Source organism: Megascapheus bottae, chromosome 15 (assembly GCF_031878675.1).
Source record: "Megascapheus bottae isolate mThoBot1 chromosome 15, mThoBot2.hap1, whole genome shotgun sequence".
Classification (NCBI taxonomy): domain Eukaryota; kingdom Metazoa; phylum Chordata; class Mammalia; order Rodentia; family Geomyidae; genus Megascapheus; species Megascapheus bottae.
The window spans coordinates 42,453,109-42,478,066 of NC_143523.1; the positions used below are offsets into that span (position 1 = coordinate 42,453,109).

The 24,958-nt window shown below is 41.6% G+C and overlaps 1 protein-coding gene across 1 annotated transcript in view; it reads left to right on the top strand.

Moving 5' to 3' along the window:
* The window catches only part of Tet1 (tet methylcytosine dioxygenase 1), an 80,320-nt gene that overhangs the window by 46,480 nt on the left and 8,882 nt on the right, over positions 1-24,958 (top strand). Inside the window, exons 3-9 of the mRNA XM_090346959.1 lie at positions 3,948-6,138; positions 9,730-9,814; positions 10,738-10,831; positions 15,495-15,706; positions 18,139-18,289; positions 19,530-19,628; positions 22,289-22,378. Coding sequence (XP_090203085.1) covers positions 3,948-6,138; positions 9,730-9,814; positions 10,738-10,831; positions 15,495-15,706; positions 18,139-18,289; positions 19,530-19,628; positions 22,289-22,378 — 2,922 coding nt within the window. The remainder of the gene's footprint in view (positions 1-3,947; positions 6,139-9,729; positions 9,815-10,737; positions 10,832-15,494; positions 15,707-18,138; positions 18,290-19,529; positions 19,629-22,288; positions 22,379-24,958) is intronic.

Consider the following 24,958-nt stretch of genomic DNA (forward strand, 5'->3'; position numbering starts at 1 on the left):
AGCATCAGAGCCAGCCTACAACTTCTGGCCAGACCTCAATTTACATTTTCTTCCTGAAATTAACTTGGAGCATTCTGACCTCTCCCTTTATTAGCTATCTGCTTTTACCCACCTTTACTCCACCCCTGAGTTAAAAAAAGAATTTTGTCTGGGTTCTGAGCCCCTGAGGCAAAGTGAGGGTGGAGTTGTATGGTGGGGGGTTGGGGAGAAAGTTTAAAGGAACGATGAGGAGGAAACCACACTTGTATGCTGTGTTGAACTGACTCTGGAGGAGGCGAGCCAGCAAGGCTCCTAGAGCTGGACATGGTGAGTGCCTGTACTTTCCTTGGTGTTGACTTTGTGGGTTTAAGCCCCATGGTGAGCAGAACTAGGGAGACCTAAGGCTAGGCAGAGTCCACAGGCTATCAGGGCCACCAAACTTCACACTATAGATGTTGCTTTTTTGGCCCTTAGGAAGGAAAAAGGAGTATTGGATCGAGTAATTGGAAAACATGGTGCTGCTCTGAGTTTTGTTATTGATCCGGGAGTTTGACCTAGTGGTAGAGTGCTTGCCTACCATGCTTTGGTACCACATACATAGAAAAAAGCCAGAAGTGGAGCTGTGGCTCATGTGGTAGAGTTCTAGCCTTGAGAATGCCCAAGGACAGTACTCAGGCCCTGAGATCACGCCCCAGGACTGGCCCAAAAAAAAAAATTGTTGTTTCTGGTTTTGTCCTAAATGTTCGCTTTGCAAATTCATCTTTCAGTGATTGCGTGCGTGCGTGTGAGCGTGTGTGTGTGTGTGTGTGTGTGTGTGTGTGTGTGTGTGTGTATGTGTGTGTTTGTCCATCCTGGGGCTTGAACTGAGGGCCTGGGCACTGTCCCAGAGAATTTCTGCTCGAGCACCTTGAGCCACAGCTCCATTTCTGACTTTTTTGGTAGTTAATTGGAGTTTGGAATCTCTTAGGTGGAGGAGGGTAGGGAAATTGGGAGAAAAACATAGGAAGGGTTATCAATGTTAAAAAAAAAGTAATGTAAAGACATGTGAAAGGGTATCAATATATGTGAATTAATGCACCTTCTTTCTGGCAAATATCATGTAACCCTTTTATTAATTACAATAAAAATATATATATATAAAAAGTAATGTACCCAAGTGCTCGCCCTAGCACGCATGAAGCCCTAGGTTCTATTCCTTGATACCACATATGCTGAAAAAGCCGGAATTGGTGCTGTGCCTCCTTGAGCATAAGGGTCGAAGGACAGTGCCCACACCCTGAGTTCATGCCCCAGGACTGGCAAAAAAAAACCCAAAAAACAAAAAGAAAGTGATTTATACCCACTACTTGACAAATGTAACTGTAACCCAGCAATAAAATACAACTACTTAAAAAAATTAAAGCATCTCAGATACTTTCCTGACTGATCTAGATCTGAACGTCCATCATCAGATCTCGGACTCTAGAGGAGCTAGGGGAGCCACCCATGCCTCTGTATTTTCTTCTTCCTCTCCTCCTCCTCCTCTTCTTCCTGCTGCTGCTACTACTGCTTCTGCTGCCACTCGCGCTGCCTCGGCTGGCTTTGAACCTCAATCCTCAAATCTCATCCTCTGAGTTGCCGGGATTACAGGTGTGAGCCACTGTGCTCAGCAATATCCTTCCTTCCTTCCTTCCTTCCTTCCTTCCTTTTTTTTGGGGGGGGGGGGTTTGGTTATGGGGCTTGAACTCTGGGCCTGGGCATTGTCCCTGAGCTCTTCCGCCAAGGCTACAGCCCTATCCCTGGGCCTGGGCGTTGTCCCTGAGTTCTTGTGCTTAAAGCTACCAACCTATCCCTTGAGCCACAAGGCCACTTTTGGTTTTCTGGTGGTTAATTGGAGATAAGGATCTCATGGACTTTAGTTCCCTGGCTGGCTTTGAACCACTGTCTTCAGATCTTAGCCTCCTGAGTAGCTAATATTACAGGTGTGAGTCATAGGTATTTGGCTCCAAAGACGTTTTTAACCTAATCTTTACTTTGTAAAAGATCTACCTGTACATTCTGTTCCACTTTTAGCCTTCTGATTTCGGTGTACTTACTTGGATTTTCCCATCATAGAACACTCATTAGGATAAAGCTTATCTTTTTTTTTTTTGGTCTTTTGTGAGACTTGATCTCTGAGCTTATAACTTCCTGTGTTGTTGAAGGAAGTTAGTGAAGTTAGTTGGGTTCATAGTTCATTAAATTGATTTTTTTTTTTTTTTGCCAGTCTTGGAGTCCTGGGGCTTGAACTCTGGGACTGGGTGCTATCCTTGGGCTTTCCCAAGGCTTGCACTCTACAAGTTGATACAGTACCACTTCTGGCCTTTTCTGTGTATGTAGTTTAAGGAATTGAACCCAGGGCTTCATGGGTGTTTGGCAAGCACTCTACCACTAGGAGACACTCCTGGCCCCTAAAATGAGCATTTTATTTTATTTACTTTTTGTGGGTCATGGGGCTTGAACTTGACCTGGGTACTATCACTGAGCTCTTCAGTTCAAGACTATAGCCCTACCCTAGAGCCAGATAAGAGTCTCAGGCCCTTTTGTGCCCTGGCTGGCTTTGAACCCTGATGCTCAGATCTCAGCCTCCTGAGTAGCTAGGATTACAGGAGTGAGCCACCGGCTAAAATGACCATTTTATTTATTTATTTGTTGATTGATTGATTGCCAGTCCTGGGCTTGAGCTCAGGGCCTGAGCAATGTCGTTGGACTTTCTCAAGGCTAGAGCTCTACCACTTGAGCCTCAGCACCACTTCTGGCTTTTTCTATATGTGTGGTACCAAAGGAATCGAACCAGGGTCTTTGTGCATGCTAGGCAAGCACTTTAACCACTAGGCCAGACTCCCGGCCCCAAATGGCCATTTTAAAGCCAGATGCCAGTGGTTTCCACCTGTAATCCTAGTTACTCAGGAAGCTGAGATCTAAGGATCTCTATTCAAAGTCAGCCTGGGGAGGAAAGTTCATGAGACTCTCATCTCCAGTAAACTCAGAAAAAGCAAAAGTGACACTGTGGCTCAAGTGGTAGAGTGCTAGCCTTGAGCAAAAGGAGCTTAGGGACAGTGCCCAGGGTGACTTCAAGCCTCAGTACCAGGACACTGACATATATTAGAGTCTTCATAGGATGTTTGGGGCTATATTTTGGAGGTGCATGCCTCTCTGGAGAGGAACATTTTTTTTTGGTGGGTCATGTGTCTTGAACTCTGGGCCTGGGCATGTCTCTGAGTTCAAGGCTACTACCATACCTTCGGTTCCTGGGCATTGTCCCTGAGCTCTTTAGCTCAAGGCTATCACCCTACTCCCGATCCAACTGCCCCACTTCCCATTTTCTAGAGATTAACTGGAGATAAAGAGTGTCTGGGTCTTTAGTGTCTGAGCTAGCTTTGAACCTCGAACCTTAGATCTTAGACTCCTCCGTGCTTGGCAGGGACAATTTTTTCTTTATTGTTTCCCACTATGGCACAGAGGCAACACTGTCCCCTGGACAGTGTGACTCTTTCTTTGGGTCTTTAGCTTTCTGGTCCTCCGGCTGTCCACAAATATAATGACACAGAATTCTCCTTTGGGTTACCAAAATCAATCTCCAGGTTCTTCATTGTGGAGACTGTCATAGTGGGAACTTGTCTATAGCCAATATAACATATTCCTTTTTAAAAATAATTGGTCTGGCCTCTGCTTCAATATTTTTGTTGCTGTTTCATTCAATCTTGTTTTTAAAAAAGGCCACATGAATAATGCTAGACTGACCTTTGTTTCTATAGTGCATGGGGGCTATCTGGTACTGATTGGCTAATAAAAAGACATTCTCAGTATTGTTCTCTAGCATCTAGAAGGATAGAGGTAGCATCAGTAACCATTGTGTCCATGGAGGCCTCACATTTAGGCAGGGTTACATTTAGTGGTTATTATTTCTATTTAGATAATGAGTAATCACTTCTGTATTTATTTTGTAGGCAGAGCTTGACAAGAAACTAGTAAATGGCCCCCAGACAGAATCCATGGAAAACAGCAGATGTGGTCATGGGGAAGAACAAAGATTGGATTTGAAGGCAGCTCCCCTTGAAAATGTAACAAAAAATGAAAAAAGCATGACAGGTATTGAGGTGGAGAAATGGACGCAGAACAAGAAGTCACATTTAAGTGAGCAAGTCAAAGGTGACATTAGTTCCCCTGTCACAGAAGCTAAAAACTCAAGAAACTCTAAAGAGGACCAGAAACCACCAACAGAAGCTTCCAAGTTATTTGCACATACTATAAGAAATGGCATTGAAAATGTACACTGTTTTCCAGCTGAGACAAATGTGTCATTTAACAAATTCAACATTGAAGAATTGGGCAAGGCATTAGAAAACCATTCCTTCAAACTCCTGAAAGATACTGCCAGCCATAACAATGCCATAAGCCCTATTGCCTCTGGTGCAAGCAACCATAGTCTCAAGGATAGTCAAGTGCTAATCTTACAGAAACCTGGCTTGAACGACAAATCTGAGGATTCTGCAAACTTAAATACTCAGACTACTTCAGTGAGTGAAGTTGAGCAACTCCAAACACCTGAGATTCTACCATGTAAAGAACTAAAAGATGGCTCTCCAGTTCAACCAAGTCTTCTATCCCTCATAAAAGACAGGAGATTAACCTTGGAGCAAGTGGTAGCTATAGAAGCCCTCACTCAGCTCTCAGAAGCTCCATCTGAGAATACCTCGCCATCGAAGTCTGAAAAGGATGAAAGAACAGATCAGAGAACAGCTAGCTTGTTGAATAGTTGTAAGATCATCTTAAGTTCTGTAAGAAAAGACCATCCAGTCCCTCAAGGAGGGACTCAAAGCTCTCATCACAGTCCATCTTTGGAAAAGCAGAGTTCAAGCAATGCAGTGGTATACAATGGCCACAGTACCCTCTACAAGACACATATCAATTCAGCTACGTACGAAAAGTTCAACAAGCCACAGGAGCATGCCAAAATCAAAAATGCTGTATCTGTTTTAACACCCAAATCAAATTCATCCCAAACTGATACCAATAAAACTGTTGGGGATGGACCTGCCCTTAAAGATGATTCTAAGGCTTTGCCTCAGTTACCACAAATTAATAAATGGGGACATTACAACATGTTATTGAACAGTAGCAAAAATTTGAATTCATATAGCCCATCATGTCAGAATGTATCACACAGTCAAATTGAGGAAGATGTAGCAACACAATTAACACAACTGGCCTCAATCATTAAATGCAATTATGTAAATCCAGAGGACAAGAATGTTGAAAGTGCACCAACAAACATTGTTAAATATAAAGTACAGGAGAAGGAGATGAAAGAAGAGAAACCGACTTTAATTGTCCAAAATAATCATGGTTTATCATCTGTAAAGCCAAAGAGCACAGCTCAGAAGAGAGCAAAACCTACTCAGTCAAGAGATCGAAAGAAAAAGCCCATGGTCCTTAGCGCTCAAGAAAATGGCCAAAAAAATCAGGAACAGTTAGCAAAGGAATATAATAAGTTACATGATATTTGGATGGCATCCAAATTTCAAAGATTTGGACAATTTGGTCCACACGATTTTCCTCTTTTGGGTAATACTCTTGCCAAAGAATGCAAACCACTGAGTCAAACTGGTTCAGCCCGAAAATGTAAATTATTTCTTCCACTTTCTCAGATTAAATTCAAGAGATCTTGTCAATTAAGCCAGGAAGAAATGAAGATCGAACCATTGGATTTGTTCCCAAATCATATTCAAATGGAATCCAAGGGGCAAGCATTTACAGACAGAGTTGGTAATTCTCAGGTACAGTCAATAGTGAATGTCAATCAGAAAATTCTTCCTAGGTCCCCTTCCTCCTCTCCATCTGTCCAGTGTGCGAATGTGATGGCTGATAAGGAAACACAATTCCAACATGATAGCATTCAAGAACCTCTGGTGGGTCAGAGACTGCCCACATCGCCTAGTAAGATACTCTTAGCAGACCCAGCACCAGTTCTCAGGAATGTGAATGTAGTAAGTTCGGGTGTCACTAGTAGTAAGAGCAAAGAGGAGGTCTATTCATCTAGTGTTGGAGCTGCAGACTCTGCCACGGTCTCTGTGAATAAACGTAAGAGAAACTTGGGGCCTCCAATCAAAGATGAAGGGCCAGATTGCAACTGTCAAGGTAAGTGCTTATGTGGAATGACCACCTTTTAGGGAAATAAGGTTGGCCTGGGCACTGTCCCTGAACCTCTTTGTGCTCAAGGCTAGTGCTCTTGGGAACAGCACACAGTCTGCAAATGCTCAGTGTTTTCTATTTCTTTTTTTTTTTTTTTTTTCCAGTCCTGGGCTTAAGCTCAGGGCCTGAGCACTGTCCTTGGACTTTCTCAAGACTAGAGCTCTACCCTTGAACCTCAGCATCATTTTTTGGCTTTTTTTCCATGTATGTGGTACCTAGGAATCAAACCTGGGTCTTCGTGCATGCTAGGCAAAATTCTCAGCCCCATGCTCAGTGTTTTCTGAGTGGAGCTGAGGTGAACAAGATAAAGGTTCTTGGACAAGGGAGAAAAAAATGTTCATAATGATGAAGATTTCTATTCTGTAACTCTTAATGTAAGTATGGTACTTTGCCATGGTGGTTTTTTTTTTTTTTTTTTTTTTTTTTTGTCAGTCCTGGGCTTTAGCTCAGGGCCTGAGCACTGTCCTTGGACTTTCTCAAGGCTAGAACTCTTACCACTTGAGCCTCAGCACCACTTCTGGCTTTTTCTGTGAAAGTAGTATGGAGGAATTGAATCTAGACAAGCTACTAGGCCATGCTCCTGGCCCTGAAAAACTGATTTTTTTTGGCTAGTCCTGGGGCTTGAACTCGACCTGAACACTGTTCTTGGGTTTTCTCAAGGCTAGAGCGCTACCACTTGAGCCACAACAACTAGGGTTCTGTGCATGCCACGCAAGCACTCTGCCACTAGGCCAAACTCCCAGCCCTGCCATGCTTTTTTTATTTTTATTTTTTTCTTTTTACCATTCCCGGGGCTTGAACTCAGGGGCCTGGGCACTGTCCTTGGGCTTTCTCTAGGCTAGCGCTCTTCCACTTGAGCCACAACACCACTTCTGGCTTTTTCTGATAATGTGGTATCAAGGAATCAAACCCAGGGCTTTCTCCATGCTAGTCAAGCAGTCTACCACTAGGCTACACTCTTCTTTTTTTTTTTTTTTTTTTGCCAGTCCTGGGCTTGAGCTCAGGGCCTGAGCACTGTCCTTGGGTTTTCTCAAGGCTAGAGCTCTACCACTTTCTATGTATGTGGTACCGAGGAATTGAACCCGGGTCTTCATGCATGCTAGGCAAGCACTTTAACCACTAGGCCAAACTTCTGGCCCCTAGGCTACACTCTTGACCCCATATAGTTTTTCCTTCCTTCCTTCCTTCCTTCCTTCCTTCCTTCCTTCCTTCCTTCCTTCCTTCCTCCCTCCCTCCCTCCCTCCCTGCCTCCTTCCTTCTCTCTCTCCCTCCCCCTTCTCTCTCTCTTCTTTCTTTCTTTTCTTTTCTTTTCTTTTCTTTTCCTCTCTCTCTCTCTCTCTCTCTCTCTCTCTCTCTCTCTCTCTCTCTCTCTCTCTCTCTCTCTCTCTCTCTCTCTCGCTTTCGTCATGGGGCTTGAAGTAAGCCTGGCCACTGTTCCTGAGCTCAGCTCAAGGCTACCAACCTACTCCTGGGCCTGGGTGCTGTTCCTGAGCTCTTCAACTCAAAGCTACCACCCTACCATTGAGCCAAGCCCCACTTGCTGTTTTCTAGAGGTTAGAGTCTCGGGTCCTTTTGTGCCCAGGCTGGCTTTGAACCTTGATCCTCAGATCTCAGCCTCCTGAGTAAGTAGGATTACAGGTGTGAGCCACCAGCCAGGCTTCAAATATTTTCTTATACATATATTTTACAATGAAAAGACTGGCTTCATTTCCAAAAGATTATCTCAGTGGTACTCTAGTTTTGCTGTATACATAGTTCCAATTGATGATTGTCCCTTCATCAAAATCTTATATCTGTAGTGGAACCAGAAGTGTACACACACACACACACACACACACACACACACACACACACACACTTGTATTAGAGCATTTGAGCTCGGCTTTTTAATGATATTTTAGACCAAATACTGGTTTGTTACAGGAAGACTGGTGCTTTTGACGATTATACAGACATCATCCCTGGCCTTTCTGCCCACTAGAATCTCAGTAGAGAAGAGAGAGAGTGAGCGTGTGTGTTGGTTCTGGAGCTTAAACTAAGGGCCTGGGTAATGTGTCTGAATTTTGTTTTAATTGTATTTTATTGTCACGATAATATAGAGAGGAGTTTGTTAACATTCATTAGGTAATGGGTGCATTACTTCTCAAACTTTGATACTCCTTCTCATGGTTGTTTTTTGTTTTTGCCATTCCTGGGGCTTGAACTCAGGGCCTGAGCACTGTCCCTGAGTTCTTCAGCTCAAGGCTACTAGGAGAGACTAGTAGGAGAAAAAGCCCTACCCTTGAGCTAAGCCCCATTTCCCATATTCTTTCTTTTTTTTTTATTTTTATTTTTTTATATTTTTTATTGTAATTAATAAAGGGTTACATGATATTTGCCAGATAGAAGGTACATTAATTCACATATATTGATACCCTTTCACATGTCTTGGTCCCCATTACCCTCCCCTCCCCCCCATTTCCCATTTTCTAGGGATTAATTGGAGTCTGAGGTCTTTTTGTGCCTGAGCTGGCTTTTGAACCTTGTTCCTCAGATCTCAGCCTCCTGAGTAGCTATGATTACAGGCATGAGCTACTGCACCGGCTCAGACCTGAGCTTTCTAAATAGCTGGAGAAATTGGCTGCTTTAAGCCCCTCCACTTTTCTTAGTGGTTAACTGGTGATAAGAGTCTCACAAACTTTCCTGATTGGGCTAGGTTGGACAGAATAGCTAGGATTAAAGTTGAAAGCCAGTAGTACCCGCTTTGAATGACTTTGTAATTTGTATCTCCATCATTGACATTTTTTACTTTATTTACTTATTTAAGTTAAGTAGTTGTCCAAGGGCTTATCAGTTCCACAAGTCACATTATGATTACAATGCATCTTTTTTTTGGGTGGGGGCAGTCCTGGGGTTTAAGCTCACCATCTGGGCACTGTCCTTGAGCTTTCTCAAGGTTAGCGCTCTACCACTTGAACCACAGCACCACTTCTGGCTTTTTCTCAGTATCTGGTACCAAGGCTTCATGCATCCTAGGCAAGCACTCTACTATTAGGCTATCCTCCTACAATGCATTTTTGTGTGTGTGTGAGGGGGGGGTCATCAGGCTGGAACTCTGTGCCTAGGAGTTGTCCCTGAGCTCTCCAGCTCAAGGCTATGGCCTTACCCCTGGAGCCATAATTTCTGTTTTCTAATGATTAACTAGAGATAAGAGTCTTGTGTTCTTAGTGTCTGGGCTGGCCTTGAACCACAATCCTCAGATCTCAACCTCTTGAGTAGTTAGGATTACAGGCATGAGATCATTATTACCTTCCATCTCTCTCCCTATCACTCCAATAAACTTTTTTCTTTTTAGATAGGAGATGAGAGAATACTCATCCATAAAATATGTTTTTCCTCCTGGTTCTTGGAGGAAGGAACACCTGAACAAATTATATTGTAAGATCTCTTGTCTTTGACTATAATTCTCAAAAGTGGCCAATATGCTCTTTGTCTCTACCTTGGCCCCACATAATTTTGTAAACGCTTTGGGATCTAATAATCTCATTCCTCCCATAGGGAAACAAAAGGACAAAGGGCCATATTACACACATCTGGGGGCAGGACCTGATATTGCTGCTATCAGGATACTCATGGAGATGAGGTAAGGCAATGTGCTACCCTCCCTGTTCACCCATCTTTACCCAGCTCACTGAAGGTCACTTTCCTTCGGGAATGGTGTGTGACGAATGTTTCTTAGGTCCCAGGAAGTAAGAATGCTGTCCAGGTATCCTGAGTCTCTAACTTGCCCATGAGGTCTTGGGATTCATCCAACAAGTCTCTCTCAAGGAAAGAAAGGCTCTTTGTCTTTGATAAATACAGAACTTTCTTTTATATAACTGCTGTGGTAGAAATAGTTCTAATGATCACCTCTAGCAAGCACTATTCATCTTTGCATTCTATCTTAAGCTATTAAGGTGTGTGTGTGTGTGTGTGTGTGTGTGTGTGTGTACAGATACTGAGGCTTGTTGAAATCAGAAGCTCAAGCACTGTCCCTTAACTTTTTTCACTCAAGCTGGCATTTTAGTGGTTAGTGATAAGAGCCTCAGGCTGGCTTTGAATGCTGTCCTCAGCTCTCAGCCTCTTGAGTAGCTTGTAATCTCATGATTACAAGCATGAGCCATCGAAGCCTGGCAAAAACAAACTTAACAAAAGTAAATGAGGAACAGTTTTTGAACTTGTATTCCATTTCTCCCTTCATTGATCTTTTTTTTTTCTTGTGAGTCATGGGGCTTTAACTCGGCCTAGGCGGTGTCCCTGAGCTCTTCAGCTCAAGGCTACTGGCCCTCCACCTTGAACCAAGCCCCACTTCCTGTTTTCTAGAGATTAATTGGAATAAAGAGTCTCAGGTCCTTTTGTGTCCCGGCTGGCTTTGAACCTTGATCCTCAGATCTCAGCTTCTTGAGTAGCTAAGATTACAGACATGAGCCACAGTGCCCTGCTCTCTTTGTTGACCTTAAAAGTTGAACACTAAAGGTTTCAGGTATAGATTGCAATAATTGACTACTTTTCTTCCACTGTACTTAGGTATGGTCAAAAAGGAAAGGCAATACGGATAGAAAAAGTAGAGTACACAGGCAAAGAAGGAAAGAGTTCTCAGGGGTGTCCAGTTGCTAAGTGGGTAAGTATTTGTAAAGGCTTGATTATCATTCTTTTCTTTTAAATCAGTTTGAGAGGTAGTTATATGCTCCTATAGGGAAATAATTTAAAAAAAAATGTGATGTAAACATAAGAAAAAAAAGTAGATTTTCTTTGCTCTGGTTTTGCATTTTGATGATAGGCATACACTTTTATAATGTTTAAACACGCAGTTTTTTTTTTTTTATTGTAGACATTATATTAGTTTTCCAATTGTCCGTCAGGGTTATGTTTACCTTCTGTTTCTGTGGTTGCTCACATTTACTGGGAAAAGTTAGTTCTCGTTGATTACATTTGTTTTAATTTAGTTTTCATGTGTATTTTGCCAATCCCTGGGGCCTGAGTACTTTACCCAAGCTGCTTTTGGTGAAGGCTAGCATTCTAACACAGAGCCACAGTGCCACTTCTAGCTTTTTCTGCTTATGTGGGGAATTGAATCCAGGGCTTCAAGCATGCAGTCACTAACTCCAATTTATGTTTTGGGGAGCCAGAGACCTTTTTCCTCCATCCCTCAATATCTCTCTCTCTCTCTCTGTTGGTCATGGGGCTTGAATTCTAGGCCTGAGTACTGTCCTTGAGATCTTCAGTTCAAGGCAACCACCCTACCCTTAAGCCACAGCACCACTTCCAGTTTTCTAGTGGTTAATTGGAGATAAGAGTCTCACTAACTTTAGTGCCCGAGCTGGCTTTAAACTTTGATCCTTAGATCTCAGCCTCCTAATAGCTAGGATTACAGATGTGAGCCGGGTCCGGCTTTCCCTCCCTCTCTCCCTCCCCCCACTCTCTCTCTTTCTCTCTCTCTTTTTTTAACTGTATTTTTTTTTCTTTTCTCTTTTGGTACTGGGCATTGAACCCAGGACGTTATACTTGCTAGGCAAGCGTTTTGCCATTGAGCTACATCCCAGCCCTCTTTTTTTTTTTTTAAGATTTTATTAACATTGATTTTTATATTATTTTTTAAATGTCATGCTTAACAAATAAGTATTCAAGAAGGGATTCTCTAGATACAATCCCTGGCACATAGATTCTTTTAAGCAACAATCCTTCCCTGATTTTCTAATTAACAAGCTCGTCTTGGAATAAAATCTTGAAGCTGACAACTGAATCTTAGTGTGGTGGTGTGATTCTCATGTACCACCCTGCTCTTTGTGGCTGAGACAAGAGAATCACTTGTCCACAAATTTAAAGCCATCCTTGGAACATAGATTGCATTAAAAAAAAAAACCAAAACCCAGATAGCTCAAGTGTGCAAATTTAAATACACTAAAGAATTAAAGAACGGCCTTTTTCTCAGTTTTAAAGTACATATGGGTTCAACAAAAATGGGTACCTCTTAAAAACCAGTGTCACTGCTGAATGTTAGTGTCTCACACATGTAATCTCACCTATTTGAAAGCTAGACTATTTCCAGGTAACCAGCCAGAAACCAGACTTTAAGAGCAGAGTGATAGCTATGAACTGAGATGTTTGAGATTCTGGACAGGGTATCTGGTGTCTAAATCATATTCTATGGAATGACTTGATCAGAAGTCTGTGTGAATAATCTGTTGAATTATAGTACACCAAAACATTGAAGCTTGGAACAATAGTCCCTCACACAATTGTCTGGGTTTGGAATGCAAATCAACTGAGTGAGTGCTTGTGACATAGTCTGTCTCATGAAATCACAGTCTGGATGTGTCAGGGGGAGCTCACCTACAGTGTCACTTCTAGGCTCCTTCTGTGAGGCCACATGTATTTGGTAGCTGTTGCCTGGACCCTGCATTCCTTCTTCATTCCAGGAATGTTTCCATGACATTGGAAACTGGCTTGTTTTTGCCTAGAAGCAGTGACTCACAAAGCTAAGAATCCTGTTAAGACAGGAGGCTGAGACAGGAGGGTCACAGTTATGCTGGCTTTGGGTAATAGCCATATTCACCTTTTGTTTAACTCCCCCCTCCATACTTTTTTGTTGTCGTTGTTGGTCGTGGGGCTTGGTCATTGGACCTGGGCGTTGAACCTGAGCTCTTCAGCTCAAGTCTACCACCCTACCCCTTATGCCACAGTGCCATTGCCAGTTTTCTAATGTTTAATTGTAGATAAGAGTCACACAGCCTTTAGTGCTCGGGCTGGCTTTGAGCCTCAATCCTCAAATCTCAGTCTCCTAAGTAGCTAGGATTATAGGTGTGAGCCACTGTGCCCAGCTACCCCTTTTACAGTTCTCATATTCATTGTAAATAATGGAATTTTTACCAATCCTTGGTAGTTACTACTTTTTATGTATTTGTTTGTTTTTGTCAGTCGTGGGGCTTGACTCTGGGCCTGGACACTGTCCCTGAGCTCTTCAGCTTAAAACTATACCATACCCCTGGAGTCACAACCCCACTTCTGCTTTTCTAGTGATTAATTGCAGATACGAGTCACACAGCTTTTAGTGCCTGGGTTGGCTTTGAACCTGGATCCTCAGATCTCAGCCTCTTGAGTAGCTGGGATTATAGGCATGAGCCAGTGACCCAGCTATATTTGCTATTTTTTAAATGTCATTTATTTTTGCTAGTCCTGGGACTTGAATTCAGTGCCTGAAGCACTGTCCCTGAGCTTATTTTGCTCAAGACTAGCACTCTACCACTTGATCCACAGCTCCACTCCTGGCTTTTTCTGTTTATATGGTACTAAGGCATGGAATGCAAGGCTTCATACATACTAGGCAAGCACTCTACTATAAAGCCATATTCTTAGCCCCATTTAGTACTTTTAAACTCCCTGGAGTAAAAAATAAATATGAGCTAGGCACTGGTGGTTCACACCTGTAATCCTAGCTACTCAGAAGTCAGGGATTTGAGGATCAAGGTTCAAAGCCAGCCTGAGAAGAAGCTAGCCAGTGAGACTCTCAACCACTGCTTAAAAGCGGAAGTGTTGCTGTTTTAAGTGGTGGAGCACTAGCATTGAGCACATGAGTTCAAGACCAGGGACCAACACCAAAAAGTAAGAAAATTGCCATCCCAGCCCTCATTGCCCTTGGGGACTGAATTCTAGTCTTCTAGCATGCTAGATAATTCACATGACAATCCTTCTCATCTTGATGAGTGGTTAAGATGTTTTTAGCAACTCTCAGTATTAGTGTCCAAAGTCTTCTTGCTTGAGCCTCCTGAATCCTGGGTTTACAGAATTTAGACCACCTTGCCAGCCTCATTAATTTTTCTTTAATGGTTATACCATTTGACTCTCCTACCAGCGTCTGTAGTACTGTAAATCATTTTTCTTTGCTGGGTGACTAATATTGTTGTGTTTTATTTGCCTTTTTACTTTCTTTTATTTCATCTATTTCTGTGCCAGTTCTGGGGCTTGCCCTTAGCATATTTCCTCAAGGAAATATGAAGGAGTGGACTCCCCACTCCTTCTCCCTCCACCCCAACATGATGGGGCTTGGACTCAGAGCCTGGGAGCTATCCTGCTCTGGACTAGTGCAATAGTACCACTTCTAGTTATCTGGTGGTTAATTGGAGATATGAGTCTCATGAACATGCCTGGGCTGGCTCGGAACAGGGATCCTAAGATCTCAGCCTCCTAAGTAGGTAGGATTACAGGCATGAGACATTTGTGCCTAGCTAAGGCTGACTTTTTTTTAAAATGACTATTGTTTTAGAGGTGATATACAGCGGGTTACCTTTACATGTGTCAGGTAATAAGTACATTTCCTTCCTTTGGCATAATATCTGTTTCTTCATTCTCTCCCATTCCTTCCCTCCCATCTATGCCCACAAGTTGTATAATTCACTTTCATCAATGCCCAGAGCAGCCAGTGGGCTCGGCTCCTGCACTTAAGGTTGGGACCTTTTTTTTGGCCAGTCCCGGGCTTGAGCTCAGCGCCTGAGCACTGTCCTTGGGCTTTCTCAAGTCTAGAGCTCTACCACTTGAGCCACCAGCACCACTTCCAGCTTTTTCTATGAGGGAATCAGAGCCTGGGTCTTTGTGCATGCTAGGCAAGCACTCAATCACTAGGCCATATTCCCGGCCCAAGGCTGGGACTTTTGAAGCACAGCTCCACTTCTGAGTTTTTGCTGATTACTTAGAGACTAAAAGTTTCACTAACCTTCCTTTCTAGACTGGCTTCCAACCAAAACTTCGGATCTCACCCTCCTGAGTAGTTAGTATTACAGATGTGAGCCACCAAAACAGAACTAGAAAGCCTTCTGAAGACTCTAGAAACATGAAAAATAGACAGAATTTAATTGTCACATTTTGTAATTTCCTAAATCAGCTACATCACCTTAACAGTAATGTATCTTAGTGGTAGCACAAAGAAGCCATGAACATTTCAGGGGATTGCTTTCTGTGTTACTTGCATATCCACTCATCAACTGTCTATTTACTACAGAGATTTCTTAGGTCTTTATATCCAGGCCCATTTGTCATGTGACCTTGCAATCCTACAACTGTTAGTTTTCCAGAGTCTTCTTGCTCCTGTATGAACTTTTGCAAAAAGTATATCGCATAGATTTTTTTCACTGCCTTTGTTTGTTAGTTTAAGTATGAGTTGGGTAGAAGCAGCTCTTGACAACAGATCATAGTTTGGCAGTCATAGGCTTCAAATCCTTGATGTATTTAGTTGTTGATGACAGAAAGTAGGCTTGTTTTGCATGGACGGATGCATTCTGCTTTTGCAGGTTATAAGAAGAAGCAGTAAGGAAGAAAAGGTTCTTTGTTTGGTCCGGGAGCGCCCAGGCCATTATTGTCAAACAGCAGTGACAGTGGTGGTGATCATGCAATGGGAAGGTGTCCCTTGGCTGATAGCTGACAGATTGTACATGGAGATTACTCGCAGTCTAAGGTCGTACAATGGTCATCCGACAGACCGAAGATGTACCCTCAACGAAAAGTAATCAAATCTGTTTTGTACTGCTTTGACATTCAGATCTCTATTACCTAATGGTAAATTGTTAATTAACTACCCACTAAGTGAATTGTATGGGAAAATCAGTTTGAACTATTGTGGATTTAAACATTAATGTACCTTTTGTTCAAAAGAGATTAGTTTGGTTGTGGGTTAGGGTTACTTTTAATATTAGATCTTTAGAATATTAGATTATCCTGTCTCTGTTTCTCTTTCTCTTCTCTTTCTCTCTGTACGGGGGAATGAAGTAAGAACTTACTAATGCTAAGTAGGCAAGCACTCTTGACCCATACCTCCAGCCACTTTTTGCATTGGTTTTGTGTAGGTGTGCGTTTAGATGTGTAGATGTGCACATGTGTGTGCTGGTCCTGGGCTTGAACTAAGGGCCTGAGCACAGTCCCTGAGCTTTTGTGCTCAAGGTTAGTGCTCTCCCACATATGCTACAGATCTGCCTCAGGATTTTTTTTTTTTTTTTTTTTGCTGATGAATTGGAGATAAGAGTTTCACAGACTTCCCTGCCCAGGCTGATTTTGAACCTTGATCCTTAGGTCTCAGCTTCATGAGTAGCTAGGATTACTGGTGTGAGCTACCAGTACCAGTGCATTGTTTTTTTCTTTTTTTCTTTTTTTTTAAATTGGCTTATAGTGTTACATCTCCACACATGTTACATTGTATTCTATTGTTTGCTTGCTTGAGAGGTTTGTGGGCTTGAACTCAAGCCTGAGGTGCTATCCCTGAGCTTTTCCCTTAAGGCTAGCATTCTACCACTTAGTGATAGCTCTACTTCCAGTTTTCTGGTGGTTAGTTGGAATGGGTTTCATAAATGCTTCCTGTTTGGGCTGGCTTTGAACCATGATCCTTAGGTATCAGCCTCCTGATATGTGAGCCACCCCCATCTAGCTGTTTTTGTGAGTATGTATGTGGTTTTGTTTTTTTGGGTTTTTTTGTTTGCCAGTCCTGGGGCTTGGACTCAGGGCCCGAGCACTGTCCTTTTGAGCATTGCTCAAGGCTAGCACTCTACCACTTAAGCTACAGCATCACTTCTGGCTTTTTCTGTGTATGTGGTACCAATGAATTAAACCTGAGTCTTTGTGCATTCTAGGCAAGACCTCTACCACTAGGCCATGATCCTGGCCGCCCCCCCCCTTTTTTTTTGTTTTTTGAGTTTTTTTTCTTTTTTATTGAGTTGTACAAAGAATTCAGTTTTGTAAGTCAGGTTGAGTCCAGTGAATCCTGATCAAAGTCACCTTGCTAGCCTTCTCTCTATTGGATTTTTTTTTTTTAACCGGTCCTGGGGCTTGAACTCAGGGCCTGAGCACTGTCCTTGGGCTTTCTCAAGTTTAACACTCTACCATTTGAGCCACCACTTCTGGCTTTTTCTGTTTATGTGCTACCAAGGAATCAAACCCAGGGCTTCATGCATCTAGGCAAGCACTCTACCACTAGGCCATCCATACTCCTAGCACAAGATCAAAATCTTTTACAGACTAAAAGCTATTTTTTATAGGTACATACGCCATGAGTTTTGAAGATTATACCTTAGTCATCTCAACTAAAAATATATTTCTTCATAATAGATTCACCATTTAAAATCTCAGAGCTGAGGATGTGGCAAAGGGGCAGATTGATTATTAAGCAATTACAGGACCTGTATTTAGATCCCAGTAGTAAATAGGAGTACTATTTATATGTTGTTCTTATGATGTCGCCTCTGAGGCTGAGGTGAATAGATGATCTTGGGTTGAAGCCACGCAGGTAGAAAAGTCGTCAACTGCTGGACTAGAGATTGGGCTCAAATGGTAGAGCACCAAATATAAGGAAGAAAGCCAACAAGTTCAGATCCCTGACTTAAGCTTTCAGAACCAGAAAAAAAAGAATTCCTCACTACTATGTGTTTTTTTTTTCTATGTCCTATGATTATTTTTCAAGTTTTTTGATAACTTCCATTTGGGGGGCACTTACCTAGCAACTTCATTCCCCAGTACTACGGAAATGTTAATACTTTTAAAATAAACACTAGAGTTATATGTGTATCAATAGATTATGTGTATCAGATTAGAATTAGAACATGCAAATTTAGAGAAAGTTTAAGAATGGATGGTACTCATTTGATTTTATTTCTTCGTATAATTGAGCCATTGTCCTATTACTGATTGCAGTTTAAATTATAGCTTCAGAATTTTAAGAACCAAGAGTTAAGGTAACATATGTAGTTAATAAGTAATATGTTCAAGTCTATTTTTATATTCTCTACCCCAGGTATCTCCAAATCAAAGAAAATAATGGACATTTTAAGCGAATGTCTACATATAAAATAAGTGAATGTTAGAGCTATCTCATTAACTTTCTGTGTAACATTATGTGACTGAGCTATCTCCTGCTTTGTTCTGCTCACTCTCTTCCAATTTCATCCACAGTCGTACCTGTACATGCCAAGGACTTAATCCGAAAACCTGTGGCGCCTCATTGTCCTTTGGCTGTTCATGGAGCATGTTTTTAAATGGCTGTAAATATGGTAGAAGCTGGTGGCCCCAAAAATTTAAAATTGGTCGCAACTCTCTCCCACATGTAAGTGTCCTTTTGATTTTTAAAAAATTAGGGGCTGGGAGTTTGGCCTAGTGGGAAAGTGCTATCTTTGCATGCACGAAGACCTGGGCTCAATTCCTTGGCACCAAATACATAGAAATGCTGAAAGTGGTGCTGTGGCTTAAGTGGTAAAGCATTAATTAGCCTTGAAGAATGCCCAAGAACAGTGCTCAGGCCTGAGTTCAGTCCCCAGGACTGTCAAGAAAAAAAAATTACATAGTACATATATTTCTTTAAATTTTTTGAAACACTGGGCCAGGAGTTTGGCCTAGTGGTAGAGTACTTGCCTAGCATGCACAAAGACCCAGGTTCAATTCTTTGGTTCCACCATAGAAAAAGACAGAAGTAGTGTTGTGGCTTAAGTGGTAGAACTCTAGCCTTGAAAAAGTCCAGGGACAGTGCTCAGGCTCTGAGTTCAAAGTCAGTACTGGCAATATTATATATATATATATATATATATATATATGAACAAATTTTTGAAACGCTAATGAAATATATTTAAATGTAGCAATAACATATGACTATATGTGATTTTAAATGCCATCTTAGAGAAAATAACAATTCCTGATTTTTTTTTTTTCTTTTGTGAGAGGATAGAAAAAGGAGTAACTGGGGCTTGAACTCAAGGCATTGAGCTTGCTCAGTTTGTTCAGCTATCTGAGGCTCTGTGATTTGAGCCATAACTCTGGTCAAGCAATTTTGCTGGTTTGTAGAGATGAGTCTTTTTGAGATGGACTTTTCTGTTTGTGCTGGCTTCAAACCTAAAGAACCTGTTTAAGATTCTCTTATCTCAGCCTCTTGTGTAGCTAGGATAACAGATGTGAGCTGCAGGCAACCAGAGCCTCAACACCACACGTTAAGTGTCCTTGGCTATTGTGAAAAACAAATGTTGTGTTTTCTTTCAAACAAACAAACAAACCGCCTGGAGTTTGGCCTAGTGGTAGAGTGCTTGCCTAGCATGTACGAAGGCCCGGGTTCAATTCCTCGGTACCACATACATAGAAAAAAGCTGGAAGTGGTACTAAGGCTCAAGTGGTAGAGCTCTAGCCTTGAGAAAAATCCAAGGACAGTGCTCAGGCCCTGAGCTCAAGCCTAGGACTGGCAAACAAAAACAAAAACAAAAAAAACCCTGGAATTTTATACCCTGTGTATAAAAATATGCCAGTGTAAGCAAAAGCCATTTGTCAACATTTGAAAAACACAGAAAATTTACTGCCCACAGACTTACTATGGAAGAATCAAAGGAGATAACATAGAAAGAAGTAAGACCCCTGTACGAAGTAAGAGACCAGCACGAATCAGTCCCCAGCACCTGGCCATGGTGAGCAAAGAGATGAGCATTCACGAGCACTCAAACTTGTTCTGGGGAGGGGTAGATTGAGGGAGGCGGTCACTCTATAGGGTCTGCTTGGATCAAAGGGATTTGCATATTAATTGCCTTGAATATTTGTGTTTTCTAAACTGGGAATCGTCAGAAAGTAAAATTAAAGTAAGACATAAGTATACACTGATTTATAGAAAGTTATAAAAATTATATTAATGCTGTGATAACATGTACAAAAACAAAAGTGAAATAAAATTAGTATTTGTATACTTATTCCTAATGTGCTTACAATTTTTTTGGTTTTTTTATTGGCATAGTATTCACAGTCATGTGTACAAACCTTATGTTTCAATAAAAAATGAGGTAAAAAGAATTTGTAAGTAGGAAGTAAAGAAATAGCTACTCAGGAGAATGAGATCTGAGGATAGAAGTTTGAAGCCAACTGAGGCAGGAAAGTCCACAAGACTCTGAATTTCCTAAAACTCTAAAACCCATTGGCAGTGCTCTTTAGCTTATAAAACATTTCCTATAAAGGTCTTATAAAGAAAATATAATTGAGGAAAATATATTGAGTGTATGTTTAAATTGTTTTTTTTAATGAATACATGTAGAAAGTATGTATGTTAACTAAGTCTTGATATGATTTTTTTTTTCTTTTTTGGTCAGTCTTGGGGGTTGATCTCAGGCCCTGGGCACTGTCCTTGAGCTTATTTTGCTCAAGGCTAACAATTACCACTTGAGCCATAGAGCCACTTCTGGCCTTTTCTGTTTATGTGGTTCTGAGGAATCAAACCCAGGGTTTCATGAATGCTAGGCAAGCACTACTAAGCTACATTCCCAGCCCCAACAGAAAAATTTTTGTATCCATTCTGGGACTTGTACCTCTGTCACTGCTGAAGCTCTGTCACTTCAACAAGAAGCACGGAAAGTGAATCCCAGCCCACATGCATCCTGTACAAGATCCTACCTCATAATTAACTAGCATCCTCCGCTTCACAAAAAGTGAAAAAGTGTATGCCTGAGATCCAACCCCAATAACTGCTAATACAAAAGGGGAAAAAGCCAATTTCATTATCCAGGCATGGTGAAATGCGCCTACATTTCAGGCTGAGGCGGGAAGATTGGAGGGGGAAGACTTAGAAAAATGTGTTCTTGCAATGAATCTAGCCAGGGCTCATAGCTACTCAAGAGGCTGAGATTTGAGGATGAGGATCAGAGTTTGAAGTCAGCCTGTGCAGGAAAAGCCCTTGAGACATTTATCTCCAATTAACTACCTAAAACACCTGAATTAGAGCTGTGGCTCAAATGGTAGAACACCAACCTTGAGGAAAAAAAGCTCAAGGACAGCAGCAAGATCCTGAGTTCAAGCCCTGGGATCAGCACGTACACAGAAATCTAATCTAGGACTGCACTTTATATACGCTCTTTTGGGGGATTTGGGGGGAATGTCTCTGGTTTTGTTTTTATTTTGTCATGCTTTGTTTTTTTGCTAATATTAGAAACTGGATTCAATAACTCTTATGTGGGCCTTTTACTGCTTGAGCCATGACATCAGTCCTATATCAGTTTCTCTCTCTCTTGCACTCCACCACTAGGCCTAACTCCCAGCCCTTTTCCTCTCTTTTTCATTTGCTGCTAGTAGGGCCTGAACTCAGACTTTATAGTTCTCTTTCAGTTGACTTTTTCACTCAAGCTGGCACTGTACCATTTGAGCCATACTTCCCTACCCTGGCTGGCTCTGAACCTCCATCCTCAGCTACCTCAGATCTCAGCTTCTTGCATAGCTAGGATTACCTACCTGTGTGTCACTAACACTCTCACTAACCTTAGCCAGGGTACGACTCAGTTTCTCCCGCCTTCCCCTCCCTAGTGCTGGGGTTACAGATTGGCACAAAGTAACATCCTGAATCTTGGTCTCATATTACTGGTCCTTACTCCCACCAAATCTTCCTCAGTCGTCATCGTGGTGTAGGGTGGATGGCAGTGGACATCTGTTTGTGCAGTTAGGTTCCCTTTCAAACCCCTTTCATCACTATGCTTGAAATTCAGCCAGTATCTGTTGTATGGGGTGTATATGGCTCTCCCTTTTCATATTGTATCACCTTGAGTTCTTCAACATGTCTTCCAGACAGGATTCTTCATTTTCTACAAAAAGCCTGCTTCACATTCTTAGCCACATGAGCAACATTTCTCAACACTGTTGATTGCTAGTTTAGAACAATTTTAATTGGATTAGCGATTTCTTATAGTTTAGATTGAGAGAAAGAAGCAAAATATTGCCTATGTTAACAACTGTGTGCTGAAAAAATATTTATTATGGACAGGGGAGGTGGCTCTTGCCTGTAATCTTAGCTACTCAGGAGGCTGAGATCTCAGGATTGTGGTTCAAAACCAGCCCAGAACTAAAGAAAATGAGACTCTTATCTCCCATCAATCACTAGAAAATGGGAAATAGGGCTGTGGCTCAGGGGGTAGGGTGGTAGTCTTGAGCTGAAGAGCTCAGGGATAACACCCAGGCCCAGAGTTCAAGCCCCATGACCCACCAAAAAAAAAAGAAAAAATTATTTATTACGCATTAGCCATACACACACTATTAGTTCATACCTTAAGTACTCTTGCTATTATAAAATAACCAGATGAACTCTTTTTCCTTATAGGAGAAAATACTTGAAGAAAATTTGCAGGCTTTGGCTACATTATTAGCTCCAGTTTATGAAAAACTTGCTCCAGAGGCTTACCAAAATCAGGTATGTTTTGAAACAGTGATCTGAAGCAAATTTTTTTGGGGTGTGGTGGATGTTCATATGAATTAGCTCTTGGGCTTTTTTGCCAATGAGTTGCAGATGGAATCGTTGAGACTTTAGGTTAATTTTATTATTATAAGATTCTTATTGTGACATATCTAGATTCACATACAATATATATTTCTCTCAGGACTCCCTTATTCTCTCCTCTCCCCTCCTTAAGGGTTTCACTATTACTTTGATCTATTTTCATACATGAAAATATACTACTTCCTATGTATTCATACTTGTAAGCTCATCCTTCTTCCTACTGTTCCCCAACAAAACCTGTTTTATCCCCATCTCCAGCAACCCCCTATTATGCAATAGCTTTCGTCGAGGTTCTTCATACAGCTTTCATATGTAGCTTCAAAACATATTAGAACTTTTGGGGAGGTGTGGTATGCTGGTCCTAGGGCTTAAACCCAGGGCCTGGGAGCTGTCCCTGACCCGATTTGCTCAAAACTAGTGCTCTACTACTGCATCTCCACATTTAGATTTTTGATAACTAATTGGAGGTAAGAGTCTCATGGACTTTCAAAAGATCCTTAAGGGCTGGGAGTTTGGCCTACTGGTAGAGTGCTTGCCTAGCATGCTTGAAGACCTGGGTTTGATTCCTCCATTCCACATACATAGAAAAGCCTGAAGTGGTGCTGTGGCACAAGTGGCAGAGAGCTAGAGTTGAAGAAAAAGCCAAAGAACAGTGCTCAGGACCTGAGTTCAAGCAAACTACTACACGATAGAGTCGGGGAGACACTGGAACTCATAGGCACAGGCAAAAACTTTCTGAATAAAATCCCAGGGTCACAACAGATTGGAGAGAGACTTGATACATGGGACTACCTAAAATTAAAAGGTTTCAGCACAGATAAAAGCATAGCTACTAAAGTAGAAGGACAGCCAACCAATAATACATCAGACAAATGCTTAATATCCAGTATCTACAAGGATCTCAAACTATTTCCCCTACCCAAACCCAACAAAACAATCACTAAATGGGGAAGGGAACTAAAGACAGACTTATCAAAAGAAGAGGTTAAAATGGCAGAAAAGCATATGAGAAAATGCTCATCATCCATAGTCATAAAAAGGAAATACAAATAAGAATAACCCTAAGATATAACCTTACCCCAGTTAGAATGGCCAAGATATTGAACTCAGACAATGACAGTTGCTGGCGGGGTTGTGGAGAAAAAGGAACCCTACTGCACTGCTGGTGGGAATGTAAAAAAGTTAAGCCACTCTAGAAAGCAGTGTGGAGGTTTCTTAACTGAAAATAGACCTTCCCTACGATCCCGCCATACCACTCCTGGGCATCTACCCTGAACATCATAACCCAGGATATAAGGACACCTGCTTATCTATCTTCATCTCTGCGCTTTTTTTACAATAGCCAAGCAATGGAAACAGTCCAGATGCCCTACTGCAGATGAATACAAAAAATGTGATGTGTATATATACAATGTAATTCTACTTAGCCAACAGATGAAATAAAATAATGACATTAGCAGGGAAGTGGATGAATCTAGAGCAAATCATGTTGAGTGAGATAAGCCAAGACCAAAGAAACAAAAGGTGCATGGTATCCTTAATATGTGGCTATTAGATCTAAACAGTACCAGAGTGAGAACTCAATATTTGTGTACCCAATGCTATGGACAAGGTAATGCTATGGACTGAAAATATGAACACCACTACATAGACATAAAAATGTATGACTCTACAGACATGTTTTATATTACATAGGTTAATATGTATCTATGACATACAAACCCTCAGTCTAATTTTGATTATGTTCTAAAATCTAAGTGCCAGTGATTGCATTTAAAGATTCCCTTCTTGAATACTTGTTCGTTAAACACGTCATTTGAAATATGGTATAAAAATGTTAATAAATTCTTTAATTAAATAAAATGTCAGGAGTTTGACCGAGTGCTTGCCTAGTATGCCAAAAGACCCAGCTTCGATTCCTTGGTACCATATACATACAAAAAGCTGGAAATGATGCTGTGATTTAAGTGGGAGAGCACTAGTCTTGAGAAAGCCCAAAGACAGCCATAGGCCCTGAGTTCAAGCCCCAGGACTGGCAAAAATTAAAATTCAGAAGGGGAGCTGTGGCTCAATTGGTATGTCACTGTCCTTAAGCAAAAAGCAAGTAAGTAAGGAATTAATGGCCAGGCCCTAAAATTCAAGCACCAGTATTAGCACACAGAAAAAGTGAATTTTTTTTTTTTAATTTTGCCAGTCCTTGGACTTGAACTCAGGGCCTGAACTCTGTCCTTGCTCAAGGCTAGTGCTCTAAGTGATTCTTTCTTAAAATGCCTTTTTTGTTGTTGGTAGTGGACTTGAATTAAAGACCTGGGTGCTGACCCTGAGCTCTTTTGCTCAAGGCTGCTGCTTCTACCACTTTGAGCCACAGCACTAATTCCTGTTTTCTGGTGCTTAGTTAGAGATAAGAGTTTCACAGATTTGGGGCTAGGGATGTAACCTGGTGGTAGAGTGCCTGCCCATCATACACAAATCCCTGGGTTTGATTCCTTGGTA